The 13,398-nt window shown below is 38.0% G+C and overlaps 1 protein-coding gene across 1 annotated transcript in view; it reads left to right on the top strand.

Annotated features, from left to right (window-relative positions):
- LOC122790291 (carcinoembryonic antigen-related cell adhesion molecule 5-like) overlaps positions 1 to 13,398 on the top strand; it is a 663,376-nt gene that overhangs the window by 583,626 nt on the left and 66,352 nt on the right. Inside the window, exon 7 of the mRNA XM_044057792.1 lies at positions 11,250 to 11,345. Within this exon, the coding sequence (XP_043913727.1) occupies positions 11,250 to 11,344 (95 nt within the window). The 3' untranslated portion in view covers position 11,345. The remainder of the gene's footprint in view (positions 1 to 11,249; positions 11,346 to 13,398) is intronic.

Here is a 13,398-nt window from a genome sequence, read left to right as displayed (position 1 = left end):
AACTGTATGGATTTTCAAAGAATGTCTGGATTTTTGTCTCATCTTCCAATTTGTCTCTTTTGCTTAGGAAATAAAAGTAGTCATCCAAGGTAATGCAATTCCAGGGAGTAAGAATGAGACAGTAGCCTAGGGTTAATGGGTCAGTAGTGGACTGACTGTGGGACTGTAGCATATAAAGTTGTATTGTTTTTTCAGACAAACAAAAAAGCACCTAGTACTGTTTGCACCAAGTACTGTTTCTTCTTTGGTGGGTCCTAAGCAGTGGTACATGTGGTACAACAGTAAGCATAGCTTTGGTGGATCATCAATACTGGCAAATCAAGTGGGCACAATGTCAATTTTTAAATGTTGGGGGTTTTAGTGTGTATGTGTGTGCTTATGTGTTGGGAGTGCTGCAACAGTAGATTATTATTAAAGACAGAGACTTACGGACTGTGGAGAATGTTTCTTTGTTTCAAAACCTGATACTTGGGTAGGCATGCCAAAAGTAGATTTTTTAAGACATAGCTTCTTGCCATTTACAGTGGATGGATATTTACATTTAATGGACAATGCTAGCAGTATTAGCGTGGACCTGTGGGGTTCTGAAGGATGCCAAGTCTACCACTGCCAATGTCTTGTAACGTGACCTGGAAATGGATATTGGGATGTTACTGAAAAAATATAATAAGTGGGCTTAGAAATATAGTTTAATTAAACAAAGTGTACTTTCAATTTACAGGCCATAATTTAATTTATTTCAGGTAGTCCAGAACCTGGTAGATTATATACCATTAGACTTAAATAGGGAAGAGCTATCATTCTTGGGAAATAAGCAGCCCTAGTTTCAGTGAAAGCTCTGTGGTTGCTTGCAGGTAGGAAGTTGCAGGATGTTGATGCAATGTGTTTTATTTATTATTTTTAATGCATTTGTCATTTCAAAGCATGTTTTTTTTTTGTTGCAAAAGAAGGCAGGACTGAATGAGCCATATAATGTTTAACTGACAATGATGGGATAGAAAGATTATAAGTGATGTATAATGTTTGCAGCTACAGTTGTTTCAATGGTTTCTGTAATGCATAACTATTTTTGGGCCTGTGTCCCACTTTTATTTTTCGCTTTGTCCAGATTTCTTGCTCTAAGGTTGAGAGGTATGGTTCCATACTAAATCAGAAAGTTGTATTTACCTTGGAAGACTTTTCAGCATAATTATGAGAAACAAAGCCTTTTTAATATCTCTGCTTATTTCCCATATAAACTGCCATGTAACCTTGCAAATAATCTTATTAAGCTACTTTACTTCTTTTGGAATTGACAGGTATGATTCATCGATTCGGACGTATGCATAGAGTGCTAATGTGACTTTGATTTCTTGCAGCAGTCTATGGTTTACATATCACAATAACTTTTCTGTGTTTCTGGGTGTGTAATCAATTTAACAGTTTTAAAGAAGTTTTCCAAAAATAAATAAATACATAATAAATAACAAATAATCCTCTGTACACTTTGAGCTATTGATAAAGTCTGGGAATTAGTTTTTTTCAAAAGCGAAGGTCAGCATTACAGCTCAGTAAACTGTCAGTCTGTGAATTACTTCTGCACAAATTAAAATGTCTGAATGTCAAATGGCTTTAGATTGGAGGGAAGTTTATTTTTATTTATTTTATTTTACATTTGTTTACCAGGAAAGTCCCACTGGACACAGGTCCATTTTCAGCGGAGGCCCGGGGATAAAATCTCCAAAAATAACACAAAACAATATAATACAATACATGACAGAGAGAGACAGCAAATCATGGAAGTAGTACTCCCACAATATGGCAGAGATTACATCTCGTAACAGTGAGAATCACTGAGGTACAGAATAAACAAAAACATTTTTTTTTTTTTACAGTTACAATTACAGCAAGGCAAACATCAATGAGTTTGCACGTTTTCAGTAGAAAGTTGTTTGTATATAGCTGAAGCTCTGAAACAATCTTTTGGTATGGATTAACCTGGGTTTGATTGACACAAGTTATATGTTTACACCAGTATGTAGCATTGGTTTTCGTATTGATTTACTTTTTGCCGAGCAGTTGTTTCTTGATTTATTGATGGTCCTTTCTTTTTTGTATGTGTGTGTGTGTGTGTGTGTGTGTGTGTGTGTGTGTGTGTGTGTGTGTGTGTGTGTGTAAGAAAGAGAGATTTAATATGTATACTGAATATATTTTTGCAAATGGAATTCTTAGTTAAACAGGCCCCTCTTCTTGGGCAAGTAGAGTTGAGTAACCAATATTAGATCTTAGCCATCCAGCTGGGAAAGGTTAGTATGTCGATTTTCCATCTGGTTTGATGAAGGCTATGCTACTTACCCAAAGACTACATTTATGGCTATCCATCCAGCCATCCAGTTGCTGAACTACATTGTTTGATAATGAGAGGAGCTTTTTACAGAAGTTGAAGGTTTTTGTGTCAAGAACCTGTCCTTACAAAGTGGCTTGTTTATGTTGTAGTGAAGGCTGTGGTCTTTGTAGTGAGCATTTTAAATATAACCAGTATTTCTGAGGTAGAGGAAGTCTCTTAAGGCAGGATCTTTCTTAGCCTGAAAAGCAAGCCAGTGATGAAATTTATAGGGGCCAGTGAGAGACAGAGGAAAGCAAGAAGCTTTTTAGTCTGTTTGGATAACTGAGTGAACTTAGTCCTTTGACCTTTTTTGTCAGAAATGGTTGTAGTCTTTCTTTTGGCAGGGTGTTTTGCTATGGCACATGCCAAAAGGGGCATTGCACTCATAGGCCTTGTGTAAAGGAAGAATACAGGGATGTTATGACCTCCTTGTCACTGGATGAGATACCCTTACTAATGAAGTGGGCCATGTAAAAAGCTTTCCATACAACGGAGACAACGTGGTGGTCAAAAGTTAGGTTTCTATCAACCTGGGTGCCCAAGTACCATATGACTGATTGTGTGGTTACAACATTGTTATTAATGTGATAATTTCTGGGGACATCACTTTCCTCAAAGGGGATGATGATGTATTTTCTGGCATTTAGCTTGAGGCCATATTTCTGGCACCAGTTATTTGTTTGGGTGAGACCCTCTTGTAGCTTATTCAGAATTGTTTTATTAAGTCAGTAATGTGAATTCTTTACTTTATTGCAAATGTGTTGGGTTATTTTTGCGGATTATAGTATTGCAGGACTGCTGATGTTGACATTTTACGTAGTTGGACTGCTGGAGTGGTTTTCCCAGTGAGAAATGCTAGTGCTGTTGTGAATATCTGTTTATTTGTAAAAAAAAAAATATATATATATATATATATATATATATATATATATATATATATACATATATATTAACTAAGATGTTAGAGTTAACTGTTAGATTAGAGAATTAGAATGAGAATTAGAATTTTAAGGCAAATATTAGGCATTTATTACATTTATTCATTGTTCAAATGCACCTACAGTACAGCCAGGAGTTCGACTGTGGTCTTCCGCAGCAAAAAAAGAGTTAACTATATGATATATTTTATATGCGGCCCCAAGACCATTTCTGTTCACTCAATGTGGCCCCAGTAAGCCAAAAGGTTGGACACCCCTGCTATAATCCCTTTACATTCAGTCCTACTATTTCATGATATATTGCTTTCAGCAAAAAGTTCTTGCATATCAGTCATGGCTTAGTGGTAAGTCATGCAGACTATTGTTTCCAAGGTCCTGGGTTTGAGACTGACAGAGGAATTTTATTTTGCTGCTGAGCAGACTACAAGCCTTGTCATTCAGAGTGACTAAGGCACTTTTAAGCAGTTGTAAGCGGGTTAGCTGGTTTCTTGCGTGCTCATGCATGCGCACTGTCGCTTAGCTTCGCGCACACACGCTTAGCTAAGCACACACAAGCGCACACCCGCTTACTACTGCTTAAAAGTGCTTACTCTCGCGCACACCCATGCTAATTTATTTGAAAGAAAAGAAAATGGGGAGATAGGAAAGTGGTGAAAAGGGGGCACAAAGAGGGTAGGACAGTAGGAAAACAAGCTCGGGATTTGCAGGAAGGATGTAGGAAAGGCCCATAGCTGCCCATTTCTTTATCAGCAACAGCTGTGCATATGTCTGTAATTTGGTATAAAATTTGAAACCTTCCACCCCTGAGAGAGGGGTGAGGACAACAAAATATGTTGTACAGCCAGTTGTAATTACCACTTCACATGTCCAGCAGACATGTCTGCAAAATGGGCAGCTATGTATGGGGCATAATTTTTTTGCGGGAACAGAGTGCCCTTTTTTTTTATTTTCAGGTGAGAGTGGAATGTGAGGTACAGGAAGTAGGTATATTTGGGGTGGTAGGTAGGGGAGGTTAACAGACAAGACAAACAAGACACATACAGGGGCGGAGTATGACACATGTGGGGGGGAAACACAATTGACGGGGATGGATGTTGGGATATCGCAATCCCATGAGCCCACAGATAGCAACAGTGGAACTGAGATCCCCACCCATGGGCAGTTGCCACTGTGCCTTCACAGCCCAGGACAGGGCTGTGCTGGGGGCTGTGTAGGATTTGCAGCAGGGACACCCGTGAGTTGTGCCACCTGAGCCTCAAGCTGGCATAGGGGTTCAAGCACAGAATGCCTCATCTCGCTACGCACCACAGACCGGACACTTTGGAAGGTGAGTGGACGGTCTCCTCCGGCCACGCTTGCAGAGGGGGGACGAGCCCCATCCCCTGCAGCACTTCCACCCAAAGGTGGCACAGGGCCAATGGAGGAGGTTCTGGCCTGGGCACTGGTGCCAGGTGCACTCGCCAGCTGAGGTGGGAGAGGTGGGTCTGCTGGAACCCGCCTTCCCTGTTGTCCTATATTTAGAAATATTTTATGACATTTTGGGTTAGTAACAAACAATACCATTCAAAATTAGTTGTAACAGCATGCATCAGTATTCCCATTGACCAAACACCCATGAATTCCAAACATTGAACAGCAAGCATAACACATGCATATTTTGAACAACAGTACACAATCCAACAGCATGCAGGGTTGATTGATGGCAACAGGCCATCAGGTTTGGATATGTGAACAGGGCACATGCAGCAACGTACATGCAAATATGTTTGAACCAACAGGACAAATGTCCATAGGAATTGATTGTGAATACACATACCCAGTTTGTTGTGGAATGGCATTATTTGTGAATATAGGGTAGGGTGAAGAAATATTTCATTAACAACTTCAACTACATATACATATGCTGTACATCTCTAGTAGCTGCAGATATATATACCCTACAGGTCTTAGTACAGTTTCCTATATGTAACCTTAGGAATGTTGGTGATGGGACTGTTACTGCTACATTAATATACATTGCATTTTTATTCATACACGTTCATATCTGGCTGTGTTCAGGTACAGCATCCTGCTACATTTCATTTATATGGCTCTAGACAACTGTGGATGTTCATTATTTCATACAACCATACTATCGCCATATTGCAAGGGTACAGCAACATATCCAAATTGTGGGACAGACACATTCCAGCTTCAGTACTTTATTTCAAACATTTCACTGTTTGGTTGTGGCTGTCTCATTCATTTCATTATGTACTGAATGCAGTATACTTTATTCAGAAGTTATAACAGCTTTCTTGGTCGATTCATACCTCTTTCTCACACTCTCACTTGTTTTATTTTAACAATTCAAGATGGTATTTTATTCTAGGTGTTATTAACATGTCATACTTGATTACATCAATCCTTTCCAACAGACTCACTTGTTTCATATGGCAGATTTTCTAAAGAGATGTATTTCACACATGTCTATTATCTTTAGCTTGTTTACCACTGATTTTCAGGCTTCTGCAGGTTATCTGATATTACACTTCAGGTGGGTAATCACTATTTCAGACTTGTTTACTTTTTATTTCTGGAATACAGGCTGCATCACTTATCTAATCATACAGTACTAGCAGAATCTTTCTTCTAGTGTTATTTGAACTTTATTAATATGTAACTACAGTGAACTCTTTTACAAGCTGTCTCACTTATATTGTATAACAATTACAGAAATATAATTACTAACCTGCCTGGTGGCGCAACCACTCCAGCCTATCACCATAGGCTCACCGATTCACGGAACGCACACCTGCAGCTGTAATATAAATTAAGTCATATTGCAACATACATCTCCATAATATCAGCTAGGATAATTCCTTACATACATAATTACATGGATACTTAGTAGTGGGGAGTTGGGCATTTGCCGGGCCTCCTGGATCCAACGGTTCAGTTGGTCCTGCTTCTGTCTCTTCAGGTCCGCATGGTGGTGACAGACCTGTTCACCAGTCCTTGGTATGCCTGTGGCACTGGTGAGATCATGTGCCAACCGGTTCCACGCCTCTGCCTTATATGCACCCCACAGAACCTGGCCCTGCATGAGTTGAGCCTCATGATCGTGGACTAGGAGCTAAACCATGTATTTGGACTCCTCAACACCCCACCTCTGTGCTCGAAAGTGACTACCCTCTCCTACACCTGCCATCCTGACTGCAAATAGGTTCCACAATCAGTTATGCTGTGTATTCCCGCCTATGAGGCTTATGTATGCCGTTTTTCCCACACTTATCTGTGATTGGCCATTTTGGAATTGTATCAGCTTTAAAAAACCTGCTTTGTCATGCTTCTATTTCCATTCATTCCTATATATATGCTAATACTGCATTTTTCAGTGCAGCTGTCATGGCTTAGTAGTTCAGTACTTTGACTATGATGCACAGTATCCTGGGTTCGAGCCTGGGCATTGCTTTTTTTTTATTTTACTACTGTCTAGACAGACTAGGAGGTGTGTCTGTTTAAAGGCGGCTTTGATACAGGTTGCTCAACGTTGCCCACTGGTAAGCTGGTTGGCACGCTGCGCAGCTCGGCGCAAATGGGTTACGCTGGTTAACGCGTTATTTGGCTATGAGCACGCATATTACGCTGTGTGAAATGTTGCACAACTACGGGCACACACTTTCAGCATCTTAAAGCACTGCTCAACTCCAGGCGCTCATATTACACCTGTTAAACCACTGGTCACCTGCGGCCAGACATACTCAGCTTGTTAGAGCGCTGCTCAGCTATGGGCATTTATAAAATATTTAATTTTTTTATTGTGTCAGATGTCTTCATAAAAGCATGGCCCATTTCATTGCATTTTACTTAAATTATAATTGTATATATATATATATATATATATATATATACATATATTTCAGGGGATTGTTTCGTGCTTATTTCACTAAAAATAAAGAATGATGTTGTCGGGGCTCAAACCGTGACTACCTCCTCTTTGGCCGACGTCTCTACCGCTACGTTATTGCTACTTGGCTTATTTTGCATATTTAGAGCCTATATACTTTTTCAATGACTGCTAACTGTGGCTGAGCGAAGGGCACACCCGCGCAAATGAGCGCAATTACGGGCAAACATTTTTGAAATAAAAAAAAAATTAAACTGTTTATTTTTATGTTTTACATTTCAGTTGGGTTAATAGTCTGTAGGGGCATGTGTGCTGTTGTGTTTCTTGACATTTCCGCGGACTCGCTCGTGGGAGTTTCCTTTTGGGACTGTGATTCTTCTGGGGGCGTGTCCCTTTGCAGGTCTCGCCATGCGGACACGCCCCCTACATTGCTACACGGACCATGTTAGCCTAGGGTGTGATTCAGCATGCCCTCATGAATATGCATGGCATGCTGACATCACCCCGTTTAACTGCAGCCTCTGTGTAAGACTTGCTAACTCTTACACGGAGGCTTTGTGAATCCTGCAGTATATGTTTTTGCTTATATTAATCATAAAAGAGGTTACTAATGTATTACAGAGCACCCATATTAATCCACCATTTGCTTTAGTTTACAACAATCCACAAATGTATTTTATTGCCATCAAAGTCAAACAAACTAAATCTTTATTCCAGCAACTGACTTCTAAAGGCACCAAATTCAGTTTATCACATCCACCTTTCTTAAACATTCTCTGAAAAAATATCAAAAGCCCTCACACGTGTTTAACCTTTTACTACAGGTATAAATGATCAGATTTCTGTCAGCTGCCTTTTAAAACTGAGCATTGCAAAGATGACACTGCTGTCACTGTTTACAAACAAATTTATTTATTTATTCATTCACGATTAAGTATTTTTTATTAAAATGTTTCTAACTATAGTTTTGTGTGCATACAAGTTAAGTGACAAGAGTTTTAATTATTTAAAATTATTTAAAACTATCTACTAAGGTATTTGGGTTGCTATTGTGTATATTTACTTTTTAACTTGGTGATTTCTATTGTTTTTGACTTAGGATTTACACAGGGGTCCAGCTGTCACATACTTTTAAGTTGGTCACAAGAATTGAAAATGTTTGTCAAATGAAATTCAAATTATATTTTAAAAGTATATTTAAATGTTGTCAGGCTATTTTATGTTTATCTGACAAAGTTTTATTATTGAATAAAACAAAAGCAGTTATTAACAAGTTTTAGATTGCTGGAGCTGGTTTATTGGAATCTCTACTGCCTTGCGTAGGTGGTTTATCAGGTTTTTGTTTTTGTATTTGGTTTGTACAAGATCAGACTCAATGTCTAATGTGCAGTTCCTGCCAATTCCACCTTAAATATCATGTTTTCCTGCCAAGTGCACATATTGCACTTAGTGAGAGTGAGCATTGTCTGCATATTGATACAGATGAAAAAGTTGCACTCCATTTACCATCACACAAACACAGTAAGTCAAGTGCCTTTGTTTGCATGATAGTAAGTGGAGCACAGCTTTTTTCAAATGTATCATAAACTAGACAGTGCACATTCTCAAGGTTATTTCATATACAGTCACTCGTGCAATTCTGTTATTCATCTGGGAAAGTAAATATAATGTGACATGGTGAAACAAAGTAATTAAAGTAAAGTAAAATATGTATAGAATACATAGTATTCAAACCCAGGACCATGTACACCTACAGCTCTTACCACAAGTGGGTTGAGACAACACTTGTCTATGTAGCACTTTATTTGTATAATCTGCAATGTCACAACAGTATAAGAAAAATTTGCATACTCTGTTCTAGAACCCAGGGCCATCTGCATTCCAGTCCTACACTTAACATTGGTCACCAGAGGATTAGTTACATAAAGTCCCCTATATTAGTATTCATTGTTAACCTCACAGTATTATCACAGCACAACCTCTCTTTCTGGGTTTGTAAGATGCCCAACAGTATAAATGGAATATATTCAGTTTCTATTTTTGGATGTCTGGGTAATGTCTGATAATGGGTGGTCCAGTCATGCAAACAAGGTAAGCATAGCCAAAACCATCTGCGGCTAGCAGTGTATTATACAAACCTTGGAAGAATAGTAAAAAAAAAAATAAAAATAAGAAAAGGAAACAATTACACAAAGCCATACATAATGGGAGGACAAAGGCCCAAAAAATAGGAACAACTTTGACATACTGGTCTTACAAACTAAGAAAGTTGACAGACTAACAGGTTTTGCATTAGTATGAATTTTCCGTAGTGTATGAAGTCTGAATTTCAAATGGCTATCATTATTTTCTGACTTCAGTCCTCAGAGACTTGGCAATGAATTGCCAGTAAATTACAATTTTATGAGTAACAGACCAAAGATATGAGGTGGACATCTGGACATTCTGGGAAAGTTTGTACAGTTGAGAGGTATGCAGAAATGCTATCCACATCCACAAGGAAGTTTTGAGGCCAGATGCCTTAGTGTGCACCGTGAAACCTTATTTTAGTACACAGAGCTTCATTAATATTGATTGTGTGCCATTGCCATGGGCACTACGTTTTGTACACAGTAACACTCCGTGTAAGCTCTACATGAACACTACATGGACTTTACTGAATCCTGGGGTATGATTTGGTCATTAGTCATAAATAATGGACTATGTATTCAAGACATGGATGTCAAAAAATTCACCGTCAAGTGGAGCAAAGTGAATCTCATGAGATAAATCACTTTATCCATGCTGAGCACACATAACTGAATTATGATCAGAGAGGCACAATCATAATTCTTAGTAATATATGGAGCTTTATATGCTGTTTAAATTACCAGTTACAGAAAAAAGTGTAGGAGCATAATGTGTTTTCCAGCTTTGAAAAGTCGCAAAACATTTACCACTGTCATATAGGCAGCAGGTAGAAGTGAAGCTTCCTTCTGTGGAAAAAAAGGCTTTAAAGCTGTTAGACACTTCAGTCTGCACACATTTTGTTTATAAGTATGACAGAGCTAAGTAGCAGCTTTTAAAATGTTTTATCTTCTGACGCTGCTCTGCAGTGGCTGGGCAATGTTCAGTTCCAGCAAGAGACAAGAACTTAACAGCTGTTAGAGGTGTGTTAGAAATGTACTTTACAGGCCTTTTCCCATTTTTATAGCATAAATGCTGTGTTCCATGTATTACTAGTGAAGTTACCTAGACCCTTCATTTTATTCTTCCATTATCCACTCAAGAATGTTATGATTAGACTAATTTCACTAGAAAATACATATGAATCTAACGTAGTATTCTATACATCATGGCCCAGTTGAGAATTATTTTTTGTGGTTATTTCTGTGTTTAGTCAGAAGGTACATGCAAGTATACAATAAAAGAGATAAGATATTATCAATGTCAGCTAACTAAATGGTTATGCAAGTGAAAACCGCACACAAGCATGCACATACTCGCGTGTGCACGCGCGCGCGAGCGCACACACACACACACGTAGAAAAATAAGGAAACATTCAGACAGAATTACATAGACATTTATCTTTTATTTCATCTTCTTTCAAAATTTTGGTTGCATGTGACAAAGCATTCTAAAATGGTGTATTGGTTCAAAAAATGTAAAACAAGTAATGTTATTGATTCCCACTAAACGTTGCAATATCAATATTCAGGAAACAAGCTACTCACCAAGACTTAATTTACTAATGGACATTTTCTTACATTTCACACTTCCATGGGTCAGTGCTAGTTACTGATTTTTATGGCATTGTCTTTTGTGCATGTAATGTATAATATTTGCTTTCTTTATTTTGCATTATTAAATTTAAGGTACTTCTGACAAATACAGAGACGACATTTGATCTGCTACCATCATACCATACATGTTACAAGGGAAGAAAAGTATTTTGAAATCTTAGAAAACTACAGCATCTAGCTTTGTTGGTACTATAGTAAAAGTAAATATTTATGTTTCATTATTACCTTCTACCATTTCATTACATACTGATTTGTTTTCTTTTTTTCACAAAAGCATCTTCACAAATTCTGAATATCATCAGAATTTGTATTGGTATCTTGGTTCTTCTTATACTGGCAGTCATAACAGTGACAGCAAGAAAAACATAAGGTAAGGTAGTTACATTACTAACATATATGTGCAAAAATATCACTGTCTCAATGTATTTGTTATTATTTAGCTTAGTAGTGAGTTAGGCAAGAAGCTTACATTAAACTGATGTATGCCAAGTGAGAACATGACTGTTGTGACCAGGAAACCAGAGTGGGGAAACTGCAGCCAGAGAACAAACCTGACCAGCAAAAAGATGGTGGCAGGTATGGGTTAGTATACTAGGAAACAATTAAAGTGGGCTTCAACTGGGGCTTGACCCACATTTAGCCAATTAAAGCAAATTCTATCTCAGGAGGGTACTTGAGTCTTGCTTGATGCCTTCAAGTATCTGGTTTAGTTATGTCGCTTAACTTTGTTTCTCTCTTTCCTTTCTCTGCATTTTGGTCCTGTGTGAGTATGCATACTAGGGCCTGTAACCTGAGCAGGCAAACTGGGTTCTCAAATGAGCAATGCAGACAGCAGGGGTACTGGCAAATAGCTAGAATCATTAGTGAGAAGGAAAACTGATAAGGGACATTCTGTTTTCCTCACATATTTAAATTATGCAGGCCAGCAGCCTGACAGTTTTTATGCAATGATCAGAGTGCTGTAATGGACAAAAAGCTGGACAGTATTCATGGACTAAACAAAAGATTCTTTCCTCTAGATAGATAGATATAGATATATGTATATATGGGTATTGTCTCACACATACACACCTGGGAAAGGCTGGCACAGATTTAACTGCTGTGCCCCCTTCTGCCCAGAGTATAAGTTAGTTATCACTGCTACTCTAAGGCCCTTAACAAAGTGTGACCAATTATAATGTGCAATATTAATACTAATATAAATGGTAGTAGTTGACCAAGACAGCTAGGCATTAAGGAGTGGCCTAAACAGTCTCACCAAATAAATATAAGCACTCTCAAAGGTTAAATACTTTCTAAAAGGACCAGCTACAATAAAGGTTTTAAATATATTTAATAATAAATAATAAAATAACGTGAAAATACTGACCATGTATTTACAGTAAACCACAGAGTTCAAACCACAGGAAATATTGAAAATAACATTGATGGACAGACTCAGACAAATATAACAAGACATTATCTAAACTAAGCTTTGCTATATTTTCCTGACTGAATCTAGAAGAATTACTCTTCTCTAATAACTTACTTGGTAGTGCAAGGCACAATGAAATATGTGAGCAGTCTTTCTAGTCAGGTTCCCAAAAACAGTATGCTCAATACTGAGAAATTTCCCACTGTAATATCTAAAACATAATTTACAAGATGGCTGGCAGAATGACCTCATCTAGTCACCAGACTCTAGGTTCTCACAGTATCCCCCATGAAAGCTGAGACAAGAATTTAGCATAGACGGCTACAATACCCATCTAAATGTTTATGGCAGCGCCCTAATGCCATGAAACCATTGCATCATCCCCCTCTTTTTATTGAGCTAATGAGGAAAGACTTCTTCCATACCTACTTTCTCCAGTCCTATTTAGCACAGTGGGGTGCTATCTTTGTGGCTTAATAGCTAATATAATTTCAAGAATTTTCCAAAACTAACTGGACTGAGATTAACCATTTATCTTCCAGTGTATTTTATTACAATACATACATATAGTCTGACATATATATATTCCTTCTGTCCAGTCGGACCCACTGTTGATACATTTTTTAACACTAGCAACTTTACAAACACATTTTGATTTTCAAATGACATACAATTCTAATACATTTGTAAAATAAGCATTTGTACAAATCAGTTTGATATTCAAATGCCATATAGTTCTAATACATTTGTAACACAAGCATCTTGTATAAATCATTTTTATATTCAAAGGACATATTTGTTACAAAACTCCAGCTGGATATGATGGCACTAACCCATATTATCACATCTCTCCTCTCTTTGGAGACTCAAGGTAGTTTTTCAAGTGACCCTTAAGAAATGTGGCTTGAGAGAAATAAGCCTATCTGGGAATATATTACCCCATTCCCTTTCTTGAAATCCCATCTGCAGTGGCATTGCCATAATCTGGACTGGCTAGCACAGGGGGGTC

The sequence above is a fragment of the Protopterus annectens genome, chromosome 16.part0 (assembly GCF_019279795.1).
Source record: "Protopterus annectens isolate FY-2018-M chromosome 16.part0, PAN1.0, whole genome shotgun sequence".
In the NCBI taxonomy this organism is placed as follows: Eukaryota; Metazoa; Chordata; order Ceratodontiformes; family Protopteridae; genus Protopterus; species Protopterus annectens.
The sequence above is the reverse complement of the archived record's forward strand: the minus strand, read 5'-3'. Positions and strand labels throughout refer to the sequence as shown.